The 16,678-nt window shown below is 42.7% G+C and overlaps 1 protein-coding gene across 1 annotated transcript in view; it reads right to left on the bottom strand.

Moving 5' to 3' along the window:
* The window catches only part of chrna8 (cholinergic receptor, nicotinic, alpha 8), a gene marked incomplete at its 5' end in the record, with an annotated part of 29,247 nt that extends 22,610 nt beyond the window's left edge, over window positions 1-6,637 (bottom strand). The window contains one exon of the mRNA XM_053618773.1: window positions 6,404-6,637. Coding sequence (XP_053474748.1) covers window positions 6,404-6,637 — 234 coding nt within the window. The remainder of the gene's footprint in view (window positions 1-6,403) is intronic.
* Between the last annotated feature and the right edge of the window lie 10,041 nt (window positions 6,638-16,678).

The following is a 16,678-nucleotide window of genomic DNA, read 5'->3' as shown; positions in this document are numbered from 1 at the left end:
CCCTCTAAAATTGATGAGGAGACCAGGAGGAAACTGGTCCGGGAGGCTGCCGAGAGACCTACAGCGACATTAAAATAACTGCAGCGATTCCTGCCTGCTCCATTCATGCGACAACAATCTCCCGAGTTCCCAGAACACCTCGCAGCCGACGAACACGGCTGCCACGGACTACGATTCCCATCATTCATCCTCACACACGGTCTCGGTTACCAGATTTTAAAATCATACACGCCTATGCCACACCTATATAAACAGACTCTGGCCGTTCAGCGAGTTGCGAAGTAACACCTAGTGTATTCTTGCACGATTTACAAGTTCTGGATTTTGCTCACTCCGTGTGGTTTGCTGTTCGACCGAATCTCTGCACGTCTTCGATTCTGACTTTGCGTCACGTTTTTCCATTATCTGCCCGTGTTTAATAAACCTCAGCTGCAACCGTGTCTGCTGCCTGATACACTTCAACCCTAATGAAACCCTTTGGTGGGAATCTGCTCAATCGGGCAATTAATAAAATCCTCGACATAATATTAAATAATTCAAGTATAAAATCCCCATAAATCCAACTACAGCTTGGACGAACGCATACACGCTTGTGATTCTTCATCTCACACTGCGAGACAGACGAGGCTGAGTCACTTAATGCTGCCGGCTGCTTATGTGTGCCAATAACCAGAAGCGGAACAGAACATTAGTGCTCCAGCATAAAATGAACACCGCTTTAACCATCTGCTTACACTATTACAGCTTTAAGGAGCTTTGCTTGTACCTCCACTAGTCATCCAGAGTGTCTTGTTTGACGTCTTGTGAAGGACAACTGTACAACTTCCCATGCCCAGGGCTGTACATTGAGATCTTGTGGATCTGATGCTAGCGAGCCAGGAAGTAAACTACTCTGGGACCTTGTCAAGTCACCAAAAAAAACCCACAATGACTATGAAATATGGCAGAGGAGGTCCATCAGGGCAATTCCTGACTAATGTTATCATCATCAACACAGATCTCGGATCATTCCTGGAATGGTAGTCGATTGGTGTATGGTCCACCTGCACACTTCATGCTCTCGTCCTTTGAGCTATAAAAGCATACCAACGTTCTTGTGATGTTAATCTGGCTCCACGTAATGCCGTCTCTGTAGGCTGCACACTTCTGATCTAGCCTGCTGCAGGTGAAAAAAATCAAATAGTTCATGAGCTGTTTTAAGGCATGGGGGTATGGAAGACAGTGAGCGTAGCTGGATTAAAGTGTTCACATGAAATCGGTTCACTGCTTTGCCTGCGATCAGTTCATGGCTCACCCTGAAATCAGTTTGTCTGTATCCGAGATTGGTTCATGGCTCAGTTTGAGATCCCAGAGATCGTGGCTATCCTGAGATTAGTTCAGGACACATCCTGAGAAGTTTATGCCTGTACGCCTGGTCTGAGATCAGTCCATGGCTCGGTCCAAGTTCAGTCCATGGCTCATCAAGAGAATAGTTCACGCCTTGGTCCGAGATCACGTCATAGTTCGGTCCGAGTCCAGTTCATGGCTCAGTGAGATCCCGGAGTTCGTGGCTATCCTGAGATTAGTTCAGGACACATCCTGAGAAGTTTATTTCTCGGTCCGAGATCAGTTTATGCCTGCATGCCTGGTCTGAGATCAGTCCATGGCTCGGTCCAAGTTCAGTCCATGGCTCATCAAGAGAATAGTTCACGCCTTGGTCCGAGATCATGTCACAGTTCGGTCCGAGTCCAGTTCATGGCTCAGTGAGATCCCTGAGATCGTGGCTATCCTGGGATTAGTTCGGGACACATCCTGAGAATTTCACGACTCGGTCCGAGATCGGTTCACGGTTCATCCTGTGATCAGTCTCAAGTCTTCGTTAAGGCTTGCTCCGAGATCAGTGGCTGGCATGGCCATAGTTCAGTTTATTTAGCTTGGTCTTAGATCAAGTCACGGGTCAGAGACTGCTTCCGTCAGAACATTGAAATGCGATACTCGTACAGGACAAGGTGCCTGTGAATAATACACAATTCCCCTTTTCCTCACAGATATTGATATTTCAGTCAGATAAGCAGCTGTGTGTATTTACGCTCCTCAAGTCAACAAACTGAATCGGTGAAGTGGAAAACAGGGTTAGATGCATGCAGATGGAGCTCATCCATTAGCATACACCTTTTTTTCGCCGTCAGATCGACTCGTTATGTGATTAAAAACGAAGGCCGCTACTCCTGAATGAATTTAATAATGGTGGGACGTGAACTATGAGTGAGAATATTAATGTGAGACACAGCCACTAGTCTGATTCATACACACACACACACACACACACACACACACACACACTCCATATCTCTGTCAAGTTCTCCAATTTCATTCAATGTAATCTAAATGGAGAGAGTGACAGAATGAGTGGGGAGAGAGAGAGAGAATAAGTAATAGATGTAAGGAACAAACCCCAAGAGAAGAACGGAAGAAAGTGAAAAATCAAATGAGAAACAGATATAGAGCAGAGAGCAAAGACGGAAAGGGGGCAAAAATGGACTTGCTAGGTTTTGGGTGGTTATTATTAGACAGGTTTTTGTGTGTGCGCATGTGTGTGTGACACGTGCGATCCTGTCCTTCCCTATTAAAGCGCCTTTAGCCACCTACGCAAACATATTTATGCACTCATAAACCTTGGACATGGCCTTGTCCTTGAAATCCACAGCAGATTCTCTCCCCTCGTCCTTGAAATCTGACGCCTAATATCATGTCATGCCGAGAACGCATTAATCCGAGTCACAGTCTGTCCAAATGTTCATGAGTCAGAGATTGAGTTTTCCAGCTTGCCTTTGAAATGTGTGAAAAGACACGTCCAAATTAACCACTTAGCCACCCAAAAACCTCTGCTACCATGTATTATGGACTACTTAAACCCAATGACGACACTCGCCGCAAGACGCCTGGAAGAACAGCAGCAGCATCACAAATCCTGCAGCTGCTTGCACTTTCCTTCGCTGCATCTGTGTTTCCCTGATCTTGTTTATGGCTTCCCTCATTCGCTGTGGCATAATGCGGCAGCCGACAACCCGGCACGCTCCTATTTGAGTGCTAGTCATGCGTTCGATTTCACAGCCTGCCAGCCGTATCCAATGGGCACCGCGCCATCTGGAGCCGTGCTTAAGCCGCTGCGGTTGGGACCGTGATGGAACAAACTAGTATAATCCCGTCGAATGAGCTGCTAAACAGAGCTCTCACAAAAGGACAGACTGAAGACCAGAACTTGTATTACAACATAAACATGTTTCTTGCAACAAACTTTAACATTGTAGAACAACACTAACTCCATTTTGACTCTGTAGTTCATGGAGTTCCGCTTCATTTTTCTCTGTATTAAATGAGGCAGTGATGTCTTCGTGTATGGGGATTTGTTCTTCCCCTGTATCACGACCCCTTAATGGTAGCTACCGTTTAACTCAAGTGAACTTTTTGCGAGTTTGTTTCATTAGTGTTAAAAAGTATCATTAAAACTTATATAAATAATCAACTCCTGTGGCTTACATCGTTTTGAAACATCTGCCTTATGGTTCCATGTGGATCACAGATGGTGTTTTTTTTTTTATTTTTTAAATGTGTTCATCAATAGCTGAACATTTTTTTCCAAGAATTGTGTAACAAATAAATAAATAAACAAATAAATAAATAAAAAGTGAACAAAACTTTTCCCCCCCCCCCGGCTGCAATTAATTAATTAGTGCGCTGGAATTTTTATTTTATTTATTTTAAACTCAGTATGTCAGTAGGCAATTTGCTATTTTAAGTCACATCAATTGGCTCAGTTGTTTTTCAGTGAAAAGCTAGGATTTGTGAAATAAGTGAAATAAAAATCGGGGGTGTCGCACTGAACAAAATGTATATGGCTTGCTCACAAAACAAGGAAAAAAAGTTCCTGGAAGTGTTGATGTTATCAGATCGGTGAATGTAATAATGTCTAGAAACTTTACCAAGGGCAAAACTACTCCTTAGCTCCAAATTCAATTGGACAAGAAACCTCTTACATATTAATGGAGAGTCCCTCACCATCTTGAGTGCCATTAAACAGGACAGTTTTATGGGACCATTTTGTTCGCTGGAACTGATTTTATGCAAAAAAAAACAAAAAAAAAACACAACAACAACTGGCAGATGTTTGGATTGATGTTGATTCAGAATACCCTTAACGGTCAGATAGAAAGATGAGGTCCTTTTCCCTTTACCAAGAAAACCGGGCTGTAGTTCTGCATTTATAGCACTGAAGATGAACTGAAGGACGAGTCAGATCTCGAACCGCACCAGGCACATGTTCTATCCCATATTCATATAGTAAACACTGCCAGAAAAGCAAAGCTGCATGTGCAGTATAGTTTCGCTTAGAAAACGTTATCCTCGGTGGTCTAACAGCTTCAAATGGTGGTCGCTTCGACGGATACCAGTTAGGATTCTGCACTCTCGCTGTAGCCGTAGAGTTCTAGTCAGAGAAGAATTCTTTGGGAGCCATGGCAAATACACCTACACTTTACACTTTTTTTTTTTTGGTGTCATCCCCGGACTGGACAAGGTTCCAAGAAATGGGCGAACTGGTAGCCAGAGGGGTACCAGAGCCCTTGCGCAAGGTCGATATTTGTTGTGTTTTGTAAGCAGGACTGGATATGGTTCACAGAAATGGGTCTATTGGTAGCTGGATGGGTACTTGTGGTACTTATCCCCCAAGTTTCCTTTGATATTTTCTGACCAGGACCGCGTTACATAAAATGGGCTTATTGCTTATAGCTGGTGGGGTACCAGTGCCCCTGAGGGAGGTACTTAACCCTTAAGATAATTGTAACATTCACAGTAAGGTTAACAGTAATAGGCCCACTGGTAGCTGGAGTGGTACCAGTACCCTTGAGCAAGTTACTTAACCTTTAAGCTTGTTTAAGATGTTTTTTGACCAGGACTGGACAAGATTCACACAAACGGCCCATTTTTAGCTGGAGAGGCACTACTGGACGCGAACATGGTACTTCTTGTGACCTTTTCTGACCAGGTCTGGACAAGTCTGACGACCCTAGCTCGAGGCCCCCCAAGTCCGACTTGCGCCAGAGCTCCGGAGGTCGACCCTGAGTTAAGACTCCATACTTCTTTTTATGTGTGACAATGGGCATGAGAATATGCCTACATAGAAATACAATGGCCAGTAAAGACGTCATTATTTTCTCCCCTTTAAGAGATAATACTGTATATGTGTGGTTTTCCAGTGGAATCTCTTTGATAGGAAATTGAACAACACGCATGTATATGGCTTATACCAATGGCTCGGGATTATCGTGGTATATTACGTCGAGTACAAAATGTGAGCAAGTATTCAAATTTCCAGAGAGTGTTGTAGATTTCGCAAACAAAAGTCCAGTGCTTGTGTCCTGGACAAAACTTAATAAAGCAAGTCTCTGTAGAACACGGTGACTATTAGACGTCTCGCTGTTTCAACACTGCTTGCACCGTGTATACACCCAACCCTCGTAAAATGTTATTCGAGTCTGGTTAGCGTCTTTGTTGTCGCTTGTCGTTTTGTGTTTGAATGCAAGCTGTAGTTGCACGGCATAATTTGCTATCAATTATTTTACCCATTTGCTTGTGTTTCACATTTTCAGAGGCATAATTAGCGAGCTAGAGGTGCAGTTTCTGCCAAAAACATAATGGGCTGTTACTCCAGTTTCGGTAGACTGCAAGTTCCTGCCCTCGCCGTCACCGTAACTAATGAGAAAAGATTATGGGCGTATTTCAAGAGGGAGTTACACTTTGTCTTGTCCTGGATTTCAATCGATGTAATTATATTTGCTGCCTGATCTGATTGACCAATAGTTGATCAGTCTTTGCCCAGACCTAGACCTAGAAATGGGATTTTAGAAGAAATGCATTTTTGATCATACAAGACGCCTTGTTTTGTTTTTAAAAACGTGTCAAAAAGTAATCTAACTACACTAACCAATAAAAAAAAAAAAAAAAAAAAAAAAAACTGTCAACGTGAGAGAATAGACAGCGAGTCTCTGAGTGTTAGAGTGAGAGATGGAATAAGACACCGCTACCCTTGTGGATTCTGGATGGAGAATGAGTGCGCGAAAGATGCTCCCTCACAGAGCGTGATTGAATTTTATATGCTCAGATGCAGTAGGGAGTGATAACCTGCACTGCATTCTGATACAGAAATGTAGGTTTCATTCTGTCGCACGGACTCGGAGAAGCTGGTGTGGCCAGACACGAGGTGCGTAAGCAAATGAAGCCTACTCTTAATCCCGAACAGCACTCGCAGGTCATTTTTATTTCAAGTTGAGCTTTTTCTTCTTTTTTTTTTTTTTTTTTTTTTGCAACATCAATTATCTCTTGATTATTACAATCCTGGGAATGTTTTCTACAAACCTTTACTCACCACATCTATAATCTGGAGCAGTGTGAGTCCAAGTTCCACGACCAGAGGTGCGGAGTCATTGGCCACGGGTCTCTCCAGCCGGTTGTAGCTTTCCAACAGCTCCTTATACAACCTCCTCTGGTGCTCGCCCTGTATAGTGTCTACACACACAGAGAGAGAGAGAGAGAGAGAGAGAGAGAGAGAGAGAGAGAGAGAGAGAGAGAGAGAGAGAGAGAGAGAGAGCGCGATAGAGAGAGAGAAGCATTATCTTTAAGATCCCTTCACTAAACCAGTCATGAACGGTTGAAAGGGTTTTAGTATTAAAAAAGAAAAAAAGGAGAAGAGCTATTATATTTTTAAAGTCCCATTAGTGAACCGTTCCAAGGAAGAAAAAGATGTCCACGAAGGAAAGAGAGAGACACTTAGTGGACGTCACTATTTGTTTTCATCCCCTTAAAATGCTCATATTTTCTCCTCAATGATGCTACAAGATTTATATTGAAAATGTGAGAGAACCAGATCCATTTTTTTTTCTTAATCATCACGAGCCCCTCCCCGACTCAAGAGTAAAACGCCGCGTCTGACCAACGATCGTGACGTTCAGAAGAGAATTTCGAGTAAACAAAACAAACATGACGGATGACGGTTCAGCGGGGACGTCGTCGGGTATCGGTATTTTGAGCACGAGGTCGAGAACGTGTTTTGATTGTATGGGGGGGGGGGGTGTTAGGTTTGGATTTAAAATGAAGCCTAAAATGAAGAACACAGGAGAGACAAATTGGATAACTAGACTTCATTACGTGTGTCTTCTAAAGACAAATATCATCATAACATCAGATAAAAGAGCAAATATAACACTGAACCCCGCCCCCAAAACAAAACAAAACAAAAACTAAAACACATTTACAAATAACAGATGACCAGAACCGGTTTAAACTTGACAGAGTCTGGCCTAATCTTTGGGTCCACACTGTTAAAAGGGTTCATTGAATTATTCGTTTTAAAAAAGGCTTTTGGAAGACTATTCCAAAAAGTTTAAAATAGATCGAAGAAGGATGAGCTTCTAGATCCTTATAATCCCCTCGTTTAATTATGCTCATTAAGAAAATGAGATTTTCAAATGTTGGACATTTTTTAAGAGCGAGACGTTATCTTTAATAACACTTTACCGCACTAATTAATTAGGAACACGATATTTTATATGTTCAGTTAATTAAGAGACAGAAAGGGGAAAAAGAAAAGAGAGACCTCATCTTAAAGGACCTTGAAGTGAACCACGCTAATGAGAAAAATGGTATTTTATAAGCTCGGAATTATTTATTTTTTCTTAAAAAAAAAAGAGAGAAAACAAGAAAGTGAGAAATAAAACAGCAGTGGAAAGTCAAACAAAAACTTGTTTAAGATCTTTTTTTTTTTTTTTTTAGATAATAATTTGTACTGATAAATTTTCTAACACAGCAGATTTGACCGTAGTACCAGATCACGAGCTTAAGTTCACACGCTCGTCCAAATTAAAAAAAAAACTATTTCAGACGTTTGACCTTTATGTGACCTTGTCCCTGGGGAGACAAACTTCCAAAATTCCAGAATTTCCAAAACATCAGATGTACCATGGAACACCATGGCCGCCATCAACAAGCGGAGAAAACGGCGCGTCACAGTAACATCACCATGAACAGGACAGCCCTCCAAAATTTACAACAGGACCAGACAAAAACGTACCTGGGAGGCTGCCAAGAGCCCTACGGCAACATTAAAGGAGCTTCAGGAATATCTGACGAGTACCGATTACTCTCTGCATGCGACAACAATCTCTCGTGTTCCTCACACGTCTGGGCTTTGGGGTAGGCTGGCCAGATTGAAGCCCTTTCTCACAAAAAAAAAACATCCAGGCTCAACTAAATCACCCCAAGCCGCATGGCAAAATGTGTTATGGTCCGATGAGAACAATTCCAAAACGTATAATAATTCCATAATCCCAAAAGGTATGTTTGGTGCAAAGAAAATGATGATCGACACATCAACAAAGGGTGCGAGTGAAAATATAAGAAAATTACGACGAAACTAAAAGGAGTTATGCCATTAATTATACGCGATACCAGTTACGCCACAAAATTAGAGAAAATAAAAATTTTATTTCTACACCGTTTTGATAAACTGTGAGAAGTCCATTTTAATAAATAAATCATTTCTTACCTGCGCAGCCGCCGGTATGCTGAAACCTGTGATATTATTAGGTTTCACAGTTATTACACAATTCAACCCTAATTTCATGCATCAAAAGCATCTAGCCGCGTACATTTTCCCACACTGGTACGTTGCGTACGCCGATCATTAAACGATTGCTTTCGCCAATATTTCCGACGTCTTACTGCAAGCTCCATTTTGGGAAAAGCCAACGCGTGCGAGTTAGATAAGACTCAATATGCTGACTAGAACGTTCCATCAGTAAAATGTTTAATAAGCGATTAAATATCTCGCAAGGGAATGGGGATGCATTTCAGTTTGGGGTGGTTGTTTTGTTTTTTTTGGCCAAGATGAAAGCCATTCGGTAATGTGTGTGGTGAATAAAACATGGAGTGAAATCTTTTATTTCTCTAGAGAGGCTGTAATAAGATGATTAAAGGAACGTGTTTGGACAGTGAATGTTTACGGCTGCTGGGATAACCGGAGCTGGAGCTGAGAAAGGCGGCGGGGTTGGAACTGACGACGATGATGATGAATTGTTTGTGGATTTAAATCGCCTCCCCTGCTTGTTCTTCCACAAATTCTTCTCGACTGTGTTTTCTATACTCCAGACAAGATAATAAGTGTAGGAAAATAGGACACGTCCGTCACGTGGGTCATTATAAACTTCAAAAAGGACTGATGAAGCAAGAGGGCCTTACTTACTGAGCTGTATTCTATTACTGCTACACCTCTTACACCTCATACTGTATATATCTAGGTCTCCTTTTTTACTTTTGTATCCTCTTTCTTTCAGGTCGAAAAAGTGCATCTCACTTTCCTCCGCTCTTCCGCCAGTCCCATACAGCGGCCAGGTTAAACCTCTTTCAGGCTCAGGCGAACAAACGCTGCGCCATTGTTCGGATTTCAACACTTATTCACGCCTCGCGCTTCTTTCCTTGCCAGCTCTCGTCTCGTCTCCCCACCCCCCCGCCAGAATAAGGCCTGTATTCTAGAGACAGGTTCTCCGTTCTCTTTTTCTGCAAACTATTTAAGTGTTGAGAGATGGAGAACCGATGAAAGGACTGAAAGACGGAGGGAGGGAGGGAGGGAGGAGACGAGGAAACGCCGATGTCGGAGCGAGAGCGCGTGAGGCTTTTAAAAGGTAGCGAACGTGCGAGAAGCCTACTGAAGAAAAAAAATTAAGGAAGTGTTGGAGAGGAACGAGAGATACGCACTGGGACGGCACGCAGGTCTTCATCTCTCCTGCGTCTTGATATCATCTTCTGAAGGAAAGGATGTGCGCGAAAAGAGAAACACTCGGCAAACCCTCACACTCCCGGCCTCCTTTTATGGGGTCTTATTTCCACTTTCGGCGCTGAACGCTGCGAAGCCGTAAATCAACCCTAATCTTGGCGCACGACTTATGATGAGAAATAAACGACAGGGTTATTTTTTTTTCCTGCTTTCCCTCTGTCCGGGGAGGATGAGGCACAAATCATTTTATATGGGAGTCTGATTGGAGACGAGATATCCTTTTATGTGGACGTTAAATCATCCGGCTTTGAGGCACAATAGGTATTTAGCGTTATGAGAGAGAGAGAGAGAGAGAGAGAGAGAGAAATCCCTGTGCGATAAATGGGTCAGCGCTCTTTATGTACGATTGTAGTCGAGTCCAGCTTATCGCTCACTCAATGGCTAGCACATCAAGCCTCAATCCCGGCTTAAAAGCAGCGAAAAGAAAGGAAACGCAACCTCTCGATTGCATCGGGTTGGCTGGAGTGAAAAGCCGAACTGAAGGAAAGTCAGTGCTCACTAAAATAAATTTTAGATAAGATGACTCGGGTCAAAGAGTCGACTTTTCCAAGCAGCTTCCACATAACTTCGACGCGAAAGGAGATTAAGCTGGAGGGATCATAACTCTGCCCTACTTCCCGCCAAGTGAGAACTGAAATATCCCTTTCTGAAGTGTTTAATATTAAACGGCCATTTTGAAACACGAGCCAACGTCAGTCTTGTTCTGCTGTAAATAATATTTATTAACGAACAGAAGAGCTAAGCAGCGAGAACCGTTACTGGTTTCATTCATCACTGGTCTCTCAGCCAGTTCCCACCCACCAGTCAGTTCTCATCCATCACACTACAGCTACCGACTCGCTTCCTCCGAGACACGTGAAGCCAACCAACTGCGTCTTGTCGAACTGCTGCGTCACGGGACGGCGTAACACAAAGCGCGATCCGTCCTCCTCGGCATACGCGACCCGATACACGCCTACGATTGGCTGGTGATGCTGCCAAAAGGGGAGAGAGAGAGAGAGAGAGTTATGGACAGTTTTACTCTCTTGGCTTTGGCGTCGTCATTTCACTGCTCGCTCCGAACATTTTAATGACAGCACAAAGAATTTCAAGGGCATCAGTAAGTCCCTTCAATAATATTTCAGTTACAAGTGCACTTTGGAAGTGAAAGCATCGTCATCGCTTTAGTTCACACCTGACTCGCGCTTCACGTCAGAGTCGAAGGAATGGAAACGCTTGACGTTTGATATAATGTCTGGGATCTTGCTTTAGGCCACCAAAGTTTCAGAAAACAGCCCTGGTTCCAGTTTCTCCGACATGTACGGTCCCCTCCGAAACTATTGGAACGGTAAGGACGATGCATTTGTTTTTGCTGTCGACATTTGGGTTTGAGATCAAAAGATGAAAATGAGAAGAGGGTTTAGAATTTCAGCTTCTGTTTCCTGGTGTTTACGTCTTAAACGATACGAGCACATTTTGTATCAGACCACCCAATTTTTAGGTGAGCAAAACTATTGGAACACGTGACTGGCGGGTGTTTCTTGTTACCCAGGTGTGTCCTGTTAGACCGATTGGTTAAGCAATAACATCTACTCTCGGTTTTAAACTCCGGTTTCAACTGTGAAGACTGCATTTGTTTTTAAAAAGGGATTAACCGACACGAAGATCAGAGAGCTGTCTACGGGAGAAAAGCGAGCCATTTTGAAGCTGAGAAAAGAGGGAAAATCCATCAGAGGCATTGCACAAACATTTGGGTATAGCCAATACAACAATTATATCTGGGAAAAGAAAGAAACCACTGGTGTACTCAGCAACAGACACCGAATGGGTCGGCCGAGGAAAACAACAGCTGATGACCGAAACACTGAAATAAAAGCTGAAACTCTCGTCTCATAACCATCTTTTGATCTCAAACCCAGGGGTATAGCACAAACAAATGAATTGGCCTTGTCGTTCCAATAGTTTCGGATAGGGGACTGTATACACAGTATTAAAAAAAAAAAAAAAAAAAAAAAAAGTTATTACATAAACACTTTAAAGCTACGTTAACTCGATTACTCAGGCCTCATCTAACGTACTTTTCTTAATATCCCAATAAAGATTCAACCAAGGGGAAATAATGAGGCACAAACGTGTTTAAAATTAGTAGTGGAACTACTTTAAGGATAAACTGACAGGTTTTTTTTTTACTTAAAATTTGCAAATCGTTCGGCCCAACATTGTACCATATCTTTCCACTGATCTACAAGCACTAGCCAGGATGATCCAAATACCGAATGGGGCGGAAAAAACGAGAAAAAAAACCCAAAACAAAGCTCTGAGGTCTGGCTCGGATCTGACAGCCAGAGATAAAACAGACTCTTTGCCTCTGTTGTCCCGAGAGCGTTTCAAATTGAAAATAAATAGTGACTCCTGTTGTTCTGCAGTTTATAGCTCACAATAAAAAGATTTTTTTTTTTTTTTTTTAAAACACCAAGGATTGTGTGCATGTGGATGTGTGTGTGTGTGTGTGTGTGTATCTGTGCACCCTCAGGAGAATTGGATCTATTTTCAGAGCCTTCATGGGCTGGAACGTGTAAAACTGCTGCCTTGTTTTAGGCCATTTCTAAAAGTCAAACAGAAAGATAGTGAGACCGAATGAAGAGCCTCTGTTCACGCTAGATAGCGGACCATTTCAGGATAAATCAGGTTTCTTCATAGGGTACGTTTGGGTCATTCGGGCTTGTGTGGCATTTTAACTTGAGGATTGAAAAGTTCCAAAAGTTCTGGTCCGCATCAAGCTTTAAATACGGTCTAATGAGCTTACCGTCAACGTAGCAGGATAAACGTGCGAGCTGGCACTGTGCCTTCCTCATTTAAACGCTTTCGTGTGAGACGAACGCAACCGGAATGCTAAAAAAAAACCACACACGTACACCTCCTGCAGTTTCAGGCTAATTCTTTGGCATAATCAAGAAAATTAGACTAAGAATACATATATGCATATTACACGCACGTGACCTTTCCAGAACATTAAAAACCACACAACGGCATGAATTCGCATAAAACTAATTAAAATGCGTGACTGTCTGGTGTCCTGGAATCATTTAAACTCAAAGTGCTGATCTAGGATCAGTCTCTCGTGCGGTCACGTGGGCAAAAAGGTTATCCCGGATCAGTACCCCGAGCGCATTACCAAACCGATCCGTGTAGCTATTTGAGCATAATCACAGTAATCTGTAGCTCGTGTATGTGGAAAAGGGCAGACAGCACCTTCCTCCTGCGATGCAGCGTAGCCTTCAACCTCTACGGCTGATACGTACGATGGGGAGAGCTCAGAATTGGGAGATGAACAAATTAGGAGATAATGGTGGGGGGGGGGGGGTGGATATATCGTCAACCAGATGTGTGTAGTGCAACAGGAGACAGGAATCATAACGATTATCAAGCGTTAGCTACAACATCAAGGTGCGTGTTTAACATAGATACACATCGAATAAAAACACTTCTTTTGCAAAATCAATAAGGAGTTAAATGTTTTTTTCTTTATCGAGCTGTTAAATATCTAATCTGCTTGTCACGGGTGCACTGAACGTCAAAGTAGACGCCCCCTCACCCCGGGGTTGAACCGCAGATTGACTCGCGTGATGTCTTTAAACTGTCCTTGGAAGCGTTAAGGCTCGGCAGGAAGGCACTAAGGAAATTCTAGAAAAAGTACGGCTTAGTAATACGGCGTCTTGCTTTGTGAGGCTTCTTCAGCTTTGGATGTTTGTGAATCTACATACCTACAGAATATCACAGATTGTCTCAAAGCTGCTTTGCATACATCAGTGCCTTAACCCCTAGTGAGAAGTGACAGTGACGAGGAAAGAGAAAAAAAAACCTCCCTCGGATAACGCAGAGGAGGATGAAACCTTAAGAGGAACCGAGAATCAGCAGGGGGAAACCCTTGATTCTTCCGAATCGGGCCGGGACTCGTACATCACCACTTGTGTGTTTTTCTTCCTCACCAAGACGTAGGTTTTAACCACTTAACACGGACTGATTTACGTGTGAAATTAGGTTGACTGTGGTGTTTTTGCTTCACAGAGATCCTCGTAAAGAAACCAGGTTAAATCTAGGCTTAAGCCCTATTCAGACTGGATTAGTTTTACATGTACAGGTTGGGAAATGTGATTATCGGGAGTATTCGAAATCATTTATTTAGCCCAGATTGCCTGTTTGAAGTTATTTTTTGATCGCAGCTGTCCTAGCTCCGGAACCCATATCCCACTGAGCAGTTACACAGCACGTCCATGTTCGTCCTTGTTCTAACGCACCAGAACTGGATTGATAACTAATGGGCTGAGTCAGGTGTTACAGCGGGGAAGCCATTACAGCATATAGTGCTGCTGCCCTTTAATAATAAGCTCCGAGAACAGTCATATTACAGTAGCGTTAGGAAATCGCCCAAGTCGGCATGTTCCGACTTTTTAAAGAGTATTATTATTCAAAGAAGGAAAAAAGGACAGTAAAATAACTTAAATATCTTCATAAATTGATTCAAAAACTCTAGAAGCAGCGTTTAAAAAAAAAAAACAAACCTCACGGTCTTTTTTTTTTTGGTAGTTAATTAACCGAAGGCGCACCTCCATCTTGGTCCGAACAAAAAGCGACTCGAACGCACCAGACGTCGTAATTACAGCTTCCCAACTCGTAAATACGGACTTCCCAGTCGGACTTGAACGCACAGCGAGACGCTATCGTTTCTATAGTAACAGCTCGTAAGCGTCGTAACGTCGGAGCGTTCTGCGAGGGGACGTTTGTTCTTGGAAGGAGTCTCCGGTGTCGGCTCTCGCGCGTGCGGATTCATGAACTTTCGACAACATTGAACATAGCGACAAATTCATTCATTCATTCATTCATTCATTCATTCATTCATTTGAATTGCTGTGGTACAAGAGGAATAAAACACTTTGGGACTATGCTTGTCGTGGTTGTTGATTATTTTCCTACAACAGCCACATCCCGGAAAGTTTTATTCCTTACTTTCCTGAACCCAAGACTGCAAGTGTTCATTCAACACTGCAGGAGGTAACTCCACGCTGTAGGTGTTAATTCAGCGTAGCGGGAGGTAGCGCCAAGGGGCCGGGGGGGAGGGGGGGGGGTTCATTTAACACCGAACTGATTCCACGCCAGGGGTTTTGGCTGTGCACGCTCAGACAGGGTGACCTTGTACTGACTGTGTTAGTATTCACGAATAGCCATTCCATTTACCGGTAGATGTGTGGACTGATAAATAGAGCTTCACTCACAGACCTTCAGTAGCGACGATCACAGTCCACGAGAACAGCACACACACGTACACACGCTCTGGTACGCAGATTTAACACGCTTTCAGCACACCCTTTCACCGTAGCAGAACCGGCAAACAATGACACGGTGAATATTTTAAAAGCACAGCTCAGAGCAACTGGTCCTGGAAGGCAAATGGCACGTTGAAGAACACACAGCTGATGTTTATTACGTACGGGATAAACAGAATACAGCAGGAAGGAATAGCCCTCGTATTCCACCGCAAAATTTCCAACGCGATCAGTTTCAAGAACTTCACGGTGTTTAACAAAGAAAAAACCACGGTCGTCGATACGACGACGTTTTCTGTAATATCTATGGACCTGAATTTGTGGAAGGAGTCTCCAGCGTCAACGATTCGTAGCCGTGAGTACGTTTTTCCGCCATGGGAAAGTCTTCAGGACTTTACGCTTTTGTAGTTTCTCAGTAACGTCACAAGCTACATTTTGTTTTTTTGCTCTTATTTACTACAAAAGAGAGAAAAAAAATAGACGGGACAACTGTTTATAGCTGCATAAGCAATAACAGGAACTAACTTCTTTCTAGAACATTCCACAACATTAAAAAGCAACTATACATACCTATGTAAAAAAAATGGAAGGAAAAAAAAAAAAAAGTATGTCTTTTTCATTAACACATTAAAAATTGCAGTCTTTGGAGAATTCTTGTGGTATCGCAGGGCTTCGCGATAATCGCACCATCCCGTAGTTGATTATTTTCCAGCACACCCTCCATTATGTTCCATCCCTTATTAAGGAGTATTAAGGGTTAGTGTTTCTACCTCTTCTGATGACTTCATTGATAATAATTGGAAAAATAAAATTAGTACACAGTCATGGAATTCAAATCAACAAGTGAGATATGTATGTAATACGTTCATAAACATTTTAAAGTGAAATACTGGTCTCTGAAAGAGGTTATATGAGGTCTGTTCTACTGATTGTAATCTTAAACATTACCTCAGAACGCTGTACTTTAGTAAATAAACATGTAAGTTAAAAATGTTGAAACTTACTATTGTCGGGGATGTTATTTAGCAGTCAAAACACCTCACATTTGCAGGTTCAATTGAGTAATTTATCGTTTAAAAATCAATATTTTGGAAGAAGAAGAAGAAAATAAAAATAAAAGTCGCGATAGCTAAATGCTAACACACGTATAAGTGAAAAACGGAGCACGCCCCCCAACTTCAGTGCACGCGGGTCACCATGGCTACAGCACGTGAACGTACTATATAGTGTGTTTAAAATAGTAGGCACAATGGGAACAACGCATACTACTTAAACTCTCAAAAGCGTTTCCGAAAAAACAACGCTGGAGTGCTTCAAGAATATAAAAACGACCTACCTTTGATACAAAATGACGACCACATAAACAAGACGACGTATAGGGGTCCGGTAAATCTGGGCATCGTGCGCGCGTGTGAGTGCAGGCTCGCGCTCTTAGCCGACTGAACTTTGAGTGCGAGCCTGTGAAGCGCGCGCAGATACAAGTCCTCCACCTCTCTCCCTCTCTCCCTCT

Source organism: Ictalurus furcatus, chromosome 29 (assembly GCF_023375685.1).
Source record: "Ictalurus furcatus strain D&B chromosome 29, Billie_1.0, whole genome shotgun sequence".
NCBI classification, from domain to species: domain Eukaryota; kingdom Metazoa; phylum Chordata; class Actinopteri; order Siluriformes; family Ictaluridae; genus Ictalurus; species Ictalurus furcatus.
This window is presented reverse-complemented; position numbering and strand designations above follow the sequence as displayed.